This window comes from Eleutherodactylus coqui, chromosome 6, assembly GCF_035609145.1.
Source record: "Eleutherodactylus coqui strain aEleCoq1 chromosome 6, aEleCoq1.hap1, whole genome shotgun sequence".
Taxonomy (NCBI): Eukaryota; Metazoa; Chordata; class Amphibia; order Anura; family Eleutherodactylidae; genus Eleutherodactylus; species Eleutherodactylus coqui.
In genome coordinates, this window is record NC_089842.1 from 199628449 (window position 1) to 199644676 (window position 16228).

The window sequence follows — 16228 nt, forward strand, 5'->3', positions numbered from 1 at the left end:
TACCAAAAAATCGCTTGGTCCTCAACGCCAAAATAGGCCATGTCATTAAGGGGTTAAGGTACATATTACCACTGTGACTGGGGCATGCACTGTGGGCCGAAGCACACCTGTATTGTATGTGACGTTAGCTCTGCTGAGCAGGGCACTGCAATGGGATACATTAATGTACCGCCGAAGCCCACCTGCATTTAATCTGACGTTAGCTTTGCTGTCCAGGGAACTGCAATGGGATATATTGATGTACCGCCGGTGGCTTCCTGGGACCCACCCATGCTGTCGGTCCACACGGAGTTGTGACTGCCTGTGTCTACTTATAAAAAACCCCAGTCTGACTGGGGCATGCAGTGTGGGTCGAAGCCCACCTGCACTAAACCTAACGTTATCTCAGCTGCGATGGGCAATGCAATGGGATATATTTATGTACCGCCGGTGGGTTCCAGGGAGCCACCCATGCCGTGGGTCCACAGGGACTTCACATTAGGGAGTTGTACCTGCCAGTGTCTATGTATTAAAAACCCCGTCTGACTGGGGCATGCAGACACCTTGACAGAATGAATAGTGTGTGGCACATGGGTTCCCCATTGCTATGCCCACGTGTGCAGCTCCTGATGGAGGTGGCACAGGATTGGATTTCTCATTGCTTCTGTACAGCATTGTGGGCTATCGCCCCGCCCCTTTTAAAGAGGGTCGCTGCCTGGCCGTGCCAACCCTCTGCAGTGTGTGCCTGCGGTTCCTCCTCATGGCAGACGCACTTATAAATAGACATGAGGGTGGTGTGGCTATGATGCCAGCGTGTGGCATGAGTGCAGCTGAAGGCTGCGCAGGGACACTTTGGTGAGCGCTGTGGACACTGGGTCATGCGGGGGGGGGGGGGGGGTTGGGCAGCATGTTACCCAGGAGAAGTGGCAGCGGAGTGTCATGCAGGCAGTGATTGTGCTTTGTTGGAGGTAGTGTGGAGCTTAGCTAAGGTATGCATTGCTAATGAGGGTTTTTCAGAAGTAAAAATTGTTGGGAGGGGGGGCCCACTCTTGCCGCTATTGTGGCTTAATAGTGGTACCTGGGAACTTGAGATGCAGCCCAACATGTAGCCCCTCGCCTGCCCTATCCGTTTCTGTGTCGTTCCCATCACTTTCTTGAATTGCCCAGATTTTCACAAATGAAAACCTTAGCAAGCATCGGCGATATACAAAAATGCTCGGGTCGCCCATTGACTTCAATGGGGTTCGTTACTCGAAACGAACCCTCGAGCATCGCGAAAAGTTCGTCTCGAGTAACGAGCACCCGAGCATTTTGGTGCTCGCTCATCTCTAGCTTTTACCATTAAATCATTATCAGTGAATTGTGTATGGAGGCAGCAGAGAACATGTTCACTGCTAACCCAAGGGTCCTTTTATACATGCTAAATTCTCAGCCGGAAGTAATGTACTCCAATTGAGGAGCAATGCGATTGGTGCTTGTTTACTTTTTATTTACATGGGCTGAGGTTGATTTATGGGAATGAACATAAGTACAACCATTTTCCCCCTTAGGCTGGCTGTACATCTCCACATTCACACTTCACACAGGGACAAGTACAGTCCATTAGCGGGCAGTTTTATGCTTGCTGAAGATCAACAATCTGCCAACAAATGAACATTCTCTCGTTCATTAACTTTTTTACATGATCTCATAATCAAATGAACATACATGGTAATAAAGCTATGTAAAAAGACCTTAAGCCCCAGTAGTGCAAAATACTTACATTTATAGACTACCATAGTAAATTGTAACTAAAAATAAAGTGCGAAAGAATAGTGAAGTAATGAAGTAAACAAATAAATAAAAAAGTCCCTGAAGAACTGAACACCTCTTTGAACCCACACACACAAGTATTAGATAATCTGTGTGACACTGCATTTTGGGGCGGATCAGGCATTAACACCATTCTCTCATTCTGAATGTACATGGTCTCAGATATACTTTAACTACTCCAAGTCACCAATTTTACCAGTTTCTCACCAGTCCTATCTGCTTTTGTACCTTCACAAAGAAAAATTCTGTATCTGGATGATTCTTATTCATGTTCAAGCCTTTGTCTAAAACTAAGGAAAGGAGATATATTGTATGTACAACTAAAACTTTGTTCTTGATGCTTTGGTGAAGTCGTACGCTGTACAAGGTACACATTTAACATCATTATGTACAAAAGAATTAGAACATTGATTTTTTTAAGTAAATGTTATTAATTAAGCAAAGTACCTTAAAATGGTTTTCCAGAAAAAAGGACAAAAATACAATTTCCTCATGATAGGTCATCAATAGTTGATTGGCTGGGATCTGCTGCTCGGGATCCTGTCCGATCAGCTGGTCCTCCAGGCACTGTCAGATTTAAAGTGGTTTTCGAAGGTATTCAAAATACCAATAATGACGTATCCTCAGGAAGGTAATCAATAACTGATCAGTCAGGGTCCTAAGGGATGGACCAGCTGATTGGGCACCAGCTGTCGGAACTGCTACACACGGGTCGGAGAAGAAGCCGATGCTCTGACCACTGTGTAGTGGAGGTCATTTGTAACTGCAGGGGTAGCTCCCATTGTTTTCAATTGATTTGATCAGCCAAATTTGATTTGCTCAGGAGCATGGCCAATCAATTACTCACGACCTATCCTGAGGATATGTCATCATATTTATTTTCCTTGTGTTTGACTCTTCTATAAATAACACTTAAAACATTAAAGGATATCCGCTCCAATTTGTAAAAGCAAGAATGTGATATGTATCCTAGAAACAAACGTTTCGGGTCAGACTAAAAAAACTAAATGAAAATTCAGCTTTTAAATGCAGCATTCCAAACATTTCAATTTTACTCTGGGCATTAAAGGGGTATTCTGGGACATTTTCATTTCTTTTAAATTGATGACTGATAGGTCATCAATAGATGATCTGCGGGGAGCCATCACCTGGATCCCAACTGATCAGCTAATTTCTGGGACTGCTGTCACTGTAGTCAGCGCAGAAAGGGATAACTATAGTGCAGCGTCCCAGGCTGATATTGCAGGCGCAGCTCCCATTGGATTCAATGCAATATCAACCAGGGCTATGGGCATCAATAGAAAAAATAAAGTCCCTAAATACTCTTTTCAATACCCCTTATATAAAGTGGTTAAAGGCAGATTCTGGGGAAATCTGCAGGGGCTGAGAGGGTGTCGCATGATACAAGTATCCTCGCTTTGATGTCCTGAATCAGCCCCTCTGGCATTCCACAGTGCCTTGTATTTGCCTTTTAAATCATTACAACTCAGTCCACTGGTTGTTTAGTAAACAGCCACCTACCTACAGTAATACTGTATACTGGAAATATATGTGATATATATACACTATATGGACAAAAGTATTTGGACACTGCAGACAATCAACAAATATGCAAATACTGAGTTTGCCGAATGGCATGCTGGGAAGGGCATGGGTAAAATAAAAGGCTGCTCATTTTGTAATAACTATTAAGTCATCCAATCAAGCACTTGTGGGACGAACTGGAGCGATGGGTACGACACAGCCCCCCACGCCCATCTCACAGCAATCTCTTCTCACAGCCTTGTACGAGGAATGCCCAGACTTACAGAGCACTTGTGGAAAGTCTGCCTCGACGTGCTGCCGCTGCAATACAACCAAAAGGAGGGCCGACATGTTGCTAAATGGAAGAATAAAGCACTATTTCTGAAAAACATGCACTGTCCAAATACTACTGTCCATATAGTGTATATAAGTAAAACAGAGGGGAAAATAGAGATATCTGGCACCAATTGAACAATCTTTATGGGCCTCTTCACACTGGCGATCACGATATCGCCGCAAGATTAATCGTGGCAAAATCGCAGCTTTGTTCAGGCGAGATTTGAGCATCGGCGATGCTTTTTCTTGTGAAATATCGTGCATCGCATTGCTGCCACCTGCGTTTTTTTTTATTTTTTATTTATTTATTTATTTTTGCACGAAAGTCAATATGAGTTTCTAATGTTAAAAATGCATAATCGCACGGAAATAGCAAGTTTGTGCGTTGTGATGCAATAAAGCAGGCTTAATAGGGAAACATGGGCTAGAAAAAATAGCAAAACGACGAAAAATAGGACATGCCATGATTTTTTTTTTCACACCACATGAGTGAAAACATCGGAAATGGGAATGAAACTAGTGAAAATCTTTGGTTTCATAATTCTCTGTTTTAAATCACTTTCGCATCAGGCGAAAATCATGCGATTTTTATCATCCGTGTGAAGGCGGCCTTACACCAGCAAAATAAGGAAGACTTACCTTTACCCCAGCAAAGACTGTTTGCTGCCGTGTATCTAGCTACTCTGTCTATAGCAGACTGGTTACATTGTGACCTCCAGCAGCTGCAGCAAATCCCCTGCCAGACAACCCACCTTATCCCCTGCTACTATAACAAGATGTCAATATAATTTTTTTTCTTACAGTACAAGACTTATACATTACTTTTTGCATGTTGGTACACAAGCATAGTCATACAAATAATCTGCTTTAAAGTCTAAATAATTGCAGTATAGTTACGGCCCCTGTACATAAACTCAAAAAGAACTCTTATTGGATAGAAGAAGGTCATTTGCTCCAGAGATTAACATCTCTGTTGATAAGTATCTTAGGGGACATGTACTAATACGGGCCTGTAGGGACATTAGAAATGCATTCTGCAGATCAAGTCTGAGCTCACTTCCTGCACACCACACAAACACACATATGCCGTTCATCTGAATATATAGTAGAATATTACATGCTGGCATGTCTTCATATTGTAAGCAATATCCATGCAAAAGAAAAAAATCCGCATTTAATTAAATAGAACGGTGTCTGTTAATTAAGATGACGCCTGCAGCTCTGCACCTTGATGAAAAATTGCAGAGCAAGCTGCACCAGATAAGACATTCAGGAAAATGATGTGAACACACAAATCAGTTTACAAAAAAGGCAATTACTTTATTATCTGCTGAATATTACATTGTTGCTTTATTGTATGAAACAATTCCATATACAATATACAAAGGTGAGTATAAAATGTCCTGTGACACTGAGACTAAATGGAGCTTGATGTGAAATTTATGGCACTTAACCCGTTGCCTGCTGGAGGGTGAGCACTGCTGCCTGTAACAGGGTGACTCTTTCCTGTGTAGCAGCCAAGGGATTAAATAAAGAGGGCAGAGCTGCAGCAGAAATGCTGGTGATTTTTTTTTTTTGTACCCTGGAGAAAGAGGTTCGGGTTTTGAGTGTTATACAAATAGTTGCTGTTCTAGAAAGATTCTTGGCCATTAATTCCAAGCGGCCTACCACTTGTGGGTGGAAGCTTGTGACATAGCACCATTTAACAGAGATGGACCGATGGATACACTTCAGTGCATTGAACCGAAAGATGGAGGGACAGAGAGTTTTGCGGAGTCTCCTAGAACTTTCACAGGTCTCCTTACATATAGACATAGACTTGTATAGTTTAGTAAATTTCCTCTTGTGTATGCCCTGTAAGCTGCTAGCATTGTATAAGAAGGTGAGTCACAGACCACAGCAGCTCTATGTTACGTCTTTGCGGTTACTTACATAAGACATTTTTGTTGCATCTTTTTGCCATAACCTTTGTAGTCACGGCAAACAAAAAACAGATGCAAAAACATGCCAGGTAAATACACCCTTAAAGTGCTATTAATTCCACCATTGTTTCTTGCTATAGATGTGGTTTTAATTCACCTGACTCCGTACACACAGCTATATTATAACTTGAGCTGTATATTGGGAGCCAAGAACAAAATCGGTACTTGTTCTTGCACTAAATATACGCCTTGAGTATGGAGACGCTGAGCCTTAAAGGCCCATTTACACGCAAGGACAATCTTTCAAGCGATTGAAAGATTGAAAGTTTTAGCAATCATTTTGCATAAAGTGCTAATGGACACTAATGTCCATTAACACTTTATCAGCTTTTTTTGCATTGTTCTCTCACGGGCTGTCTGCAGAATGCAATGTAATCTCCCGGCACCCACTAAGAACACTGCATGCGGTCTGTCTTATCTCTCTGTGGCTGAACAATGGATTTTAGGCTCACCCTAAAATCATCGTTCAGCCAAAAAGTACATGATGGTCGTGCTTACATGCAACAATTATCGATCGTTTGCGGCCGTTTGACCACATTTTGAGCAATAATCGTTGTGTGTAAATGGGCCTTAAGACTTGGACAGTACACAAACTTTTCGTAGTACAATAGATACAGTCCACATGAATACCTAAAAAGAACTGTTGCACGCACATGCACCAAAAAAGTTAAATGCAAATTGCGGGTCAATTGTTCTAGATGTTACGCAACAAAACACTGTACCTCTAGCCTAAGGGTCCATTCTCATCAACTTAGGTTCCTTTCTATATACGTTTTTCTTTTTAAAAAAAATGGGATAGGATAGGACCCAGCAGAGTGAAGGAAAAAAAAGTCAATGTTTTCCTCCTTTCTACTGTGTGGGATCCCATAAAGAAAAGGATATATAGAAAGTATCAAAGACCTGAAATACTATTAACTTTAAGGGCTCTGTGATGGCTTCATTACTACTATTTTTAATCAGTCCTTTTCATTCACAGGTGCACATATGATCCCTACAGGCCCAGTTTCTATAGTATAATTATTTGTCACAGTTAAAATCAATTAGCATGTCTTGTAAATGACAGTCAATTTAAAATCAGTGCTTTTTACAGGCAGAAGACTTTTTATATTTCTAGATTTCAACCCTTCTTTTCATGCCCTGAGATTACTTCAAGAATTGATTGTCTGTTACATTGTTGTTAAAATGCTGGCCTTCTCCGAACCTTGAAGATTAATGTTGGGTAGACGATTCCTATAGTAGCATCCTGATCTCAGTAGGACATTCATATTTTTTAAGAACATCCGGGAAGTGTGGAGTATTTGGCAATCAATAACTAGCTGTACACAGGACTGACCTTGTAAAAAGAGCCATCTGCACAATTGTTGTACAATGTAAAAAATAAAATAAACAGATATGGATACATGAGCACTGTGCTAGATGATTTGTCATCAACATTGGGAATAAGCAGCAACACTATTATGTTTACAACCTGAGATTATCTCTATGTCTGTAGTTATTGACTTCCCTACTTCTTTGATCCGGTTTACTTAAAGGAGCAAATATTTTTCTACAGCTTGTGCTTGAATCAATGTAACCGCTGTACAAAACACATAGGGTCTCGTATAAAAACTGATTCAGGCAAAAAAAAAAATATATGGATCACTTGCCCATGGCAACCCAGTTACCAGCTGCCGCCTTTCAGTACAGATCAGAAAATTAGGAAATCTGATTGGTCACTATAGACATTTTCACACATGTGCCCTATTGTTGATTTGGAACCAACAACTTATGCAGTGAGTATAATAAGCACAAGGGCACATTGTTAAGTACCCTTGGGCACAGTGCTAACTATAGAGACCTAATGTATCCTTAGAATGATGTTTTATACTCCAGACTTTGTATCATATTCTACAAAAGCTTTCTTCTTCATTACTAATATGCCAAAGCCAGTTCTCATTTAGCATTGTCAACGTATCACAGAACAATGCACAATATCCTTCTGGCACTGCAGGTGCCACAAAGGGGTGACTTGATCTCTACTGAAGGTGCATTCAACAGTTAAGGTTTACGGTAGAAACAAACAGGCATATTTTTAGTGGCAAATGAGGAATATCCACAGTGCATCCTTAAGAAGAAAAAAAAAAAGTCGCTCAGTCCATGCAGCCCCATTTCACGCTAGAAGAGCATGTTACTATGGTACTCTGATGCAGCAGAGAACTTTACACCTACTGAGATACATAACAGTACATCTGTATCATGGTCTTGGTATAAAGTTCATTCGTAGAGAGTCATTTGTGTAACACATGAACATTGCTTATAGAGCTTCTGCAGAAAATACACATAATGTACATTGAACAAATTTGGCAAGCTGTGGCCCTGAAGGTTACTAGTTATCCGGTAAGGAGCACCTAAGGAGTCATAGCTTTTCTCCATTTTAAATCCTAGAGTTTGCCTAGCAAATCCTTCTTTTGTTTAGCTTCTTTTAGCTTACAGCAGGAATATTAAATTAGCTCAAAAATTAATTATTCAATCAATCCACATCTGTATGATACGAGTTGGGTTGTATATTCAGTAGCTGATGACTGGCAATCTATAGTTGTACCTTGAGGCACCAGACCTACAGATGTAACAAACATTAACTCGATATAGAACGCATTATAACTTGACTGCAATGTACTACAATGATGTAAATCGAGTTAGCCCTCTCGCATAAGAGCGTATTGTCATTGCACGTCGCGATCGCAACACGCGATGCCAATAGCCCATTGATTTCTATTGGGCGATTCACACTTGGTTTTTTTCATATGCATATAATTGACGCAAAAAAACTCACAACAAGCATGCCAAGATAGTGTTTGGGGATTGGCGGCACATAGTAAATATGGATGTCATTGCATACTTACTGCGTGCTCCCCACGCATGGCGTGCAACTACCTACAGCCGTGTGATCCCGGCCTTATTCTGATGCGCCAGTTCTGTTAACAATTGCTACATCTGTACACTTATTAAACAGAATACATGAAAAGCATAAAGATCGTGTTTGTTTTTAGGTCTTAATCTAGAGGTGTAGCTCGGAGCAATGTATCCACATAAATAAATAAATTAAAATATATGCTTTGGTATCCATTTCAAGCCTTTCAGTTTTAGAACTTTGAGTAGTAGACACAAATGATTTGGGTCAACACTGTGCCTACTACACGAGGAAATTGGCTTTTCTCCTAGAAACTAATTTGCCGTTATATTTTTATCTCTGGGCTCTTACAGACTGAGACAGTTGCAACTGAGATGACATATCAGACAACTGGGGGCTGAAGGGCCTTTGCAAATCACAGATGTATAATCTTGAATTTTGTAATATTGCAACCATTTATAAACAATGGGGTAAATTTGCTAAAGACTCGAGATCCTAGACCAGTCTTCAGCAGTAGTGCTCTGGAGTAACATGCGCCAAAAATTTATTAAGAAAACCTAAAAAAAAAAAGGCAGAGCTTCCTTGGGTGGTAATCCCCACAAAGGGCAAATGGAATGAATATTGAATCTGCTTATCTTGTAAGGTTGCGCTCAGAACACAACATGTATAGAGGCTGGAACAATATCTCGGGTATGCTGCAATCACCAAAAATGAAGACCTCCAAATAATGCAGAGTGTATTGACCATGGAAATGCGCTCCCCCAAGAATATTAAGTGGAAATGCCAAGACCCTCACACATATATCCAATATGCTGTAATCCACAAAACTAAAGAAAGTCTATAGAGACACTTCTCAGAGCGGAAAGCCCCTTCCTCAATCATAAACACAACTACGGTATCATTGAGGAAGAGGCTTTCCACTCCGAAATGTGTCTCTGAACTTTCTTTAATTTTGTGCATCCTAGCATTGTGAAAGTCATGGGATTTGCACGTGATATCCTTGTGGAAGCATATCTCCGTTGTCAAGCTTTGTTGAAAATTTACTACAAAGTGTACACCTCCTAATAAATTTGGCGCATCTTTGGCCAGTCCATGTGCCAGATAGCTCATTTAAGGCAGATATGAGCTAGCTTAGATTTGCACTATAATTTAAGACGGATATTGTCATAAGTTATAGCATATCCGTCGGACCATGGAAGGCCTTGCCTCTTCCGCTAAGCATTAAAAAGTTGCACATTTTTTCACAAATGTGGCAAGTTCCAAAATTTGCGCTTTTCTCCACCAGAATTGTGGTGCAAATGAGTACTAAATAACCCCCATTGTGTATGCATTTATTCTCTTAGTAGTACGGTATGTACTAAAACTGAATGCATTTATAGCATATGCCAATGCAGACTCTGAGGACCAGGGTCTATGTTGGTCTTCTTCCTAATAAATGCATTAATTTGTAACCAGAATCAAAATTATTAAGGAACAAGATTAGAAAATTGCTGATTATGTAGGTCAATACCCTGCAGTGTCTGGAAACAATGTGGACATATTCATTTCTTTTTTTTCTTTTTTTTTTTTTTTCCCAGAGCGTGACTGCGCTCAACAAGAATGCTTCAAGGAATCTTAAGCCTCAGCATAACATGAACGAGGGAAACAGGACAGCACACTAAGCAATCTGCGTGTCAAGGTCAATGAGGATTGCACCATTACAGTGATGCAGCCAGAGGTATTTAGAGAAGACATCTTCGAGTATTGATGAATTAAAAAATCTGCACCGCATTAATGACCGAGCAGCACGTTTTGCACAGTAGATATAATTTAGGAGTGGGATGAGAAGTGTTGTACTTGTATGAAAGCAGACAGCTCTCTGGATATGTTATCTCTTATTGCAGGTGTAAATAAATGCTCATGTTCATATGTTAAATTGTTTCTATGGGCTTCATGGTTTGTGTTTAAAATAGACATATACCATAGAAAAACTAATCCAACATTGAAGTGCACTGCACTCCTTTTTGAGCTGGAATTATGTGGTTTGATTAGTGGCGCTCTAGAGTAATAGATTGAGCATTTTTTGTGACTTTTTTTTACATCCTTATTTTGGTGTAAATACAAGCAGGCTAAAAATTGAACATGCGGTAGGGCACATGCATAAGGAGCCAGTTTACTTATTCTGCTTTTGTATTTTCTGCTCGCCTTACATTCCATGTGTGTGGCTTGGACTGGGAAGGTTTTTTTTGTGTCATGCAAGGAATTCTTAGGTTATTTGAGGCTTGTAAAATCAGTAATATACCATTATTTTTTTTACAATACTTTATATATACTTTATGGCAGGGTCATAAAATGAGATGAACTGAATGCTATAGAAGTTTTAAAAATATGTGCTTCGTTTCCATTGCTATAAAGAGAGGGCGTGGAAAGTGTAGGGGTAGGTTCAATCAGAATGCGGATTATGGAAGTAGATCCTGTTGTTCTATTGAGCTGATCATCAAAAACTCTTTGGTTAATCTGCTCTATAGAATGGGAAATGGTTTTGTTTGCTGAAGGATTACCATAACTAACTTCTGTTGAACCTACCTGAAAGTAGATTCAGTGCATGAGTCTGGTTGAGTTGGCAGTATTCGGTTTTTAAGACACCATTTTAACAGCACACCTCTTAGTTATAGTGTTGTATAGCATGACTTGAAGGGTATTTCAGGGGATTGCTGCTTTCAACACATTTTCTAGAATGGACTTTTAATGACTTTAAAAACTTAAGAGACACAATGTGCCTCTCTCTTGGTTTTGCCTGTTTTACCTCTTGGCATTAGTAGCAGCATCGTCAGTGGTTTTGAAGTTTTAGTTTTAATGTGTGTTGTAAGTAGCAATCAATCTGAATGCAGTAATTTGACCATACCTTCAGTGACTCTGAGACATACATGAGGCTATTGTACTTCATGTTCTATATTGCTGTACGGAAGGGTGTGCTATCAAATGTAGTATTGAAGCATTATGTATCAAATAACCAGCCAGAGACTTCCGCCAATTAAAGCACTGGCAACTGCTTCTGATTGATAATAACTTTTCCAGCCAGCAAATTTCTGCATTGCAATGGCAATCAAGTCCAAGGGCATTCCATTAATCAGACACCCTCCCCTCCCTCTCCTCATGCTGCATGGGTCCAGTTTTCAGCTGTTGCTTTTGAAATATCCTCACACATATGCTGAGTCACTAGACTGAGTTCTGCCAAAATTGGGCACACCCATCCTGGGCAAGTCCTTATTCCTGATCTCATAAATTGATTTTCTCTTGGCCTGTACACCTCGGACTGCCGTCTTGATCTTTCTCCAGCCCAAGTGGTTCAATTCGGCTAAATTAAGAACAACACAGAGGCCACTGACTGCAAACATAAAAACCAGAAATACTGTCTTCTCTGTTGGTCTGGATACATAACACTCCACCTCTTTGATGCAGGGGTACCGGTCACACTCATACTGGGAGGGCACATTAAACCCATATAGGAAATATTGTCCAACAAGAAAGCCAATTTCCAGAGCGTTTCTAAAAACCACTTGAATTATGTAAAATCTTGAGATCCCTTCCTGGCGTCGCATCTTGGACTTTGTGGTTCTTATTGAGGGGTTTGGTATTTCCTTTATCTCTAAGCAGTCTGGTTCAGCCTCCTTGGTTGAGTTCTCTGTGTTTTGTAGAACGCCATTGACCAAGGTGTTCTTGATCTTCTTGCTATCCTCCCTTTTCACAGTGTCCTGGTCTCTTTCCAGGGTGAGGAATACTGTAGAGTATCTTCTTTCCTTCTGTTTAGCAGACTGGTGAACAGAATATGTGATGAAGCACAAGCTTGGAGTGCAAACCATAATGATCTGGAATACCCAGTATCTGATGTGAGAGATTGGAAAAGCCCTGTCATAGCACGCCTGGTTGCACCCTGGTTGAAGAGTGTTGCAGACAAACATGGTCTGCTCATCATCGTAAACAGTCTCTCCTACAATGGCAACTATGAGTATCCTAAAGATGACAACCACAGTCAACAGGATCCTGAAAGACAATACAATGAGTTAAGCAGGTTCTGCTAATGGAGAAACATATACTTGTGAAGCACGAGGTTGATAATTACAAGGCTGCACGTTTATTGCACCATACGGTGGATTTATCTATATTGTCTCTGGGAAAGGTTTTGGCGCAATGTCAATAGCTTAAAAGTGGAATGTTGCATGGCCAAATACTAATACCTATCCTGAAACAGACACTTAATCTCCACTTTTGTAAGACACAAGAATGATGAATAACACATATTACTAGTAACAAGCCATGTTTCTACCACCACTTCTTTTATTTCATCAGTTATGATGAACTTGATAAATATCAAGCATAACAGCTGCAATAGTTTTCAGAACCCTCTTTATTTAATGGCTCATTGATAATTTTGCCGCTGTACATTTTTACAAGCTTGTGTGCTTCATGCTGTTAATGTATTAACGTCAGTGCATTAAATGTAGGTAAAGTTGCATGTGCTTTGGTTGAATTGGGGGTCATCAGACTAAATATATCATAACATATGCACAGATAACAAAAGGTTGATGAGTTAAAAAGATTTTGGCAAAATTACTGTGTTTGAAACTATAAATGGGTTTAGCTTATTATATTACATAAAGGCCAATACAGTATTGTTCAAGGTTCAGTGACTATACAGAATTGTAATTAAGGAATATATTAAAAGACCCAATCAATCATATGCTTCTTTATAAAGACACTTCATCCATAAATGTAATTGCTGTCATGTAGAAGCTATTGAATATTATGTCCAGTACTTTTGCCTGTAAATCATACCACATAATGAACAATATTCATTTTCCACATGACATGTTTCCAAGTTCTCATCAGTACACTTCAGGCAATATAATGGTCCATGGCCTGTGCAATGCATATCTGTCATACCTGCTACAGTATTTGAGGTCTGCATCGTCTAGAATTAATGAGTTGTTTTAGTCCAGTGGAAACCTACTTCTACCCAATTAAGGTTTTGTCTCTAAGTTGGGATCATGACAACTGACAATAAAATCCAGATATTTTTGGTCTTTTCTTTGCAATAGTAGTGAGATCCTTTACAAGCTCATGCCACTGATGTTTTTCACCCATTATAGGATAGGCAAGCTGAAAGGATGAGGTCCGTCCTTGCAGTTTAAGAAATGATTCCTAAGTTCTGTGATACAGTACAGCTGCTTCCTTAACACTTTCATTGCCAGAAGGTCCAGCAGTACACTGAGTGGCAACACGACAGGGCCCTCTGGCAATTAAAGGGTCAAGATAATATGACAGCAACAACATGACAAAGAAGCACCTTAGGCAGAGTTAAGATATTTTTGGTTAGGATAATTGGCCATGGGATATTTTCTTTTCCCAAGCATCTTTGCGTAAAAGGTTGTTCTTTCGCGTTGATGTGTATGAGGAGCTGTCCAGTGCTGAAGCTCTTCCTGCAGGGGAACTCTCACTGGCTGCACATATAGTGCACTCTGTCATTGCCATGAAAAAATGCTGAAACATTCTGGTGATTAAATATTATGTATTTTGTTTTACTTCTCTGGTGTCTTTTGTTACAAATTTACTTTTATATGACTGTATAGTTGTAAACATCATGTCTTTGCTTTTAGTGGATAATAATACAAAAATGCTAAGTTTATTAAGCTATTTAGTAGATATAAATGGATGAAAACCCTTAAATCGACTCATTTAATTTGTCAAATTGTTAACTTTAGTCTATACCACATTTACTTTTTGTTTTATGTTACATTTAAAAGCCATCCTATATTCTTGTTCTTTTCAGATGACTCTAAGTCGGTGGCATCATCCCATACCTTCTGATTATGGGATTTGGTTTTCATATACTGATATCACACCTAAATTTTGAATTCACCTGAAATAATAGCAGCTTCTAGTCTTCTTTCACAAGATGCACAATTCTAGAAATGTTTGCATTTTTTTTTTTTGGGGGGGGGGGGGGTGTTGTTCTGGCCATTGCTTATGGCATAAAGACTACTCAACATTGTATCAGGTGCAAGAAAATTTCTCAAGTAAAACTAAAGTTGCTCTTGGCCATCAAGTAAGATTGTCATGGGTCGAGTGTACTAACTTTTTGGAATTGTATTTAGACATTTTGGTCGATGCACATGTTCTACACCTTCTCATATAGCGACAGCATTAGGTTGTCGCTCTGTATTCTTAAGACTTCATTTCTATATATGTCTTTATTAGTAATGATTTAGTAATATAGTAGATTGTAGTTATACAAATACTCTTTCTGTCTGTTTATATAAGCCGTCTAGACAAATGCAGGCACTGTAGCTTTTAACTAAAGCTACATCTTAATTATGCATATCTATTAATTACAGATGCACTACTCCTTAAGGGCTCTTATGACCACAGATTAGATGGTACTTCAAATTACTACTTGACTTCCTAGGTTATTATAAAACAGTATGGGTGCTTATGGTATTTATGTAATACAACATTTTGAGCAAGCAGTAACCACATTGTGTAGTGCATTGTGCTTGTAAAGGGGTGTATTATAATTAAGCATGACAGGGTAAGAGGGAGATTGTACTCTAAACCCTTTCATTTGTAGGTCATTGCAGGTTTCTCGGAGATAATATATGTGCATGAAAAAAAAACGTATGAGGATATGAAATTTAAATATTAAGTAAGCTAAGCGAGTTCTCTATTGAGCTTTTATTTGCAGTGCCTAATTTTTGTACCATATTAATATCGTGCTCTCTGTTTCCAAATGTTTGATTTCACGTTTTGCCTCTAGTCAATCAACTTTCCATCCGATGGTTTAATTTCAATATTCCCAGCTGGTACACACCAGCCCTAACGCTTATGGAGCATGCACCTAATGAGAGCCATCAATCACATCTCAGGCAGCAGTGTCACTATAGGTTGGGGCTCTGGTGCTGATCTTAGTCAGCAAACTGATGCCATCTACAATAGAGACATATTAACGTACCAAATTACTCCGTCTTCATGCAGCCCTCTATAAATATATGGTGTTGTGTTAAAAATAAAGTAACACTAACAGTAAGTATTCTGTAGTTTGCAATCAAGTTACAGCAATAGCAGTCATTATTTTACAACATTAGAAATTAAAATCCTATTTTCTTTCATGATGTCTTTTCTATCTGGTCTCATAAAGGTCCGTAGCCGATAATAAAGACACCACTTTGCAAAGTCTTTTCGTTGGTAGTTTTGGAAGAATTCTTACCTTCCTATCATAGTACTGTGCTGTTGCACAGCAGCCTCTAGAAGTCTTTCTAATATAGTCCATTCTCCCATCGCTGTACATCGGAGACCTGCTGCAACGGGAGGCTTTTCACCTTCTCTGGGGAAAGCCACCGGGTGTAGGTGACCTGTACTCAGTGTAATCTCAGTGCGATGATCAGAGGTGTCCCTGCTCGGGAAGGCTGCATGCACTGTCTTACTGCCTGTAATCTCCCTTTAAGTAGTCTCTGCTTGCGTCACACAGACAGGTCCCTGGACAGAAGCCAGAGACAGCCAGTGGGATTCTGCTAAATGTTATTATAGCATCGAAAAAGAGAAGTGAGAGGAGGAGGAAAGGGTGTAATGCAGAGATAACAGATTAATTTGTGATCAAGTGATTCGGTTTAATCTTTTCCCCAGACTGCAAATCCTAAAACAAGAAGAGCAGACAGAGGGCTGATGCAAA

The 16228-nt window shown here is 39.8% G+C and overlaps 1 protein-coding gene across 1 annotated transcript; it reads right to left on the bottom strand.

Moving 5' to 3' along the window:
• Positions 1–11649: 11649 nt before the first annotated feature.
• Positions 11650–15837, bottom strand: GJD2 (gap junction protein delta 2). The gene is made up of 2 exons (XM_066605851.1): positions 15767–15837; positions 11650–12546 (listed from the first exon to the last, which is right to left on the bottom strand). The coding sequence occupies exons 1-2, from the start codon at positions 15835–15837 to the stop codon at positions 11703–11705; spliced, it is 915 nt and encodes a 304-aa protein (XP_066461948.1). The 3' UTR covers positions 11650–11702.
• Positions 15838–16228: the final 391 nt, after the last annotated feature.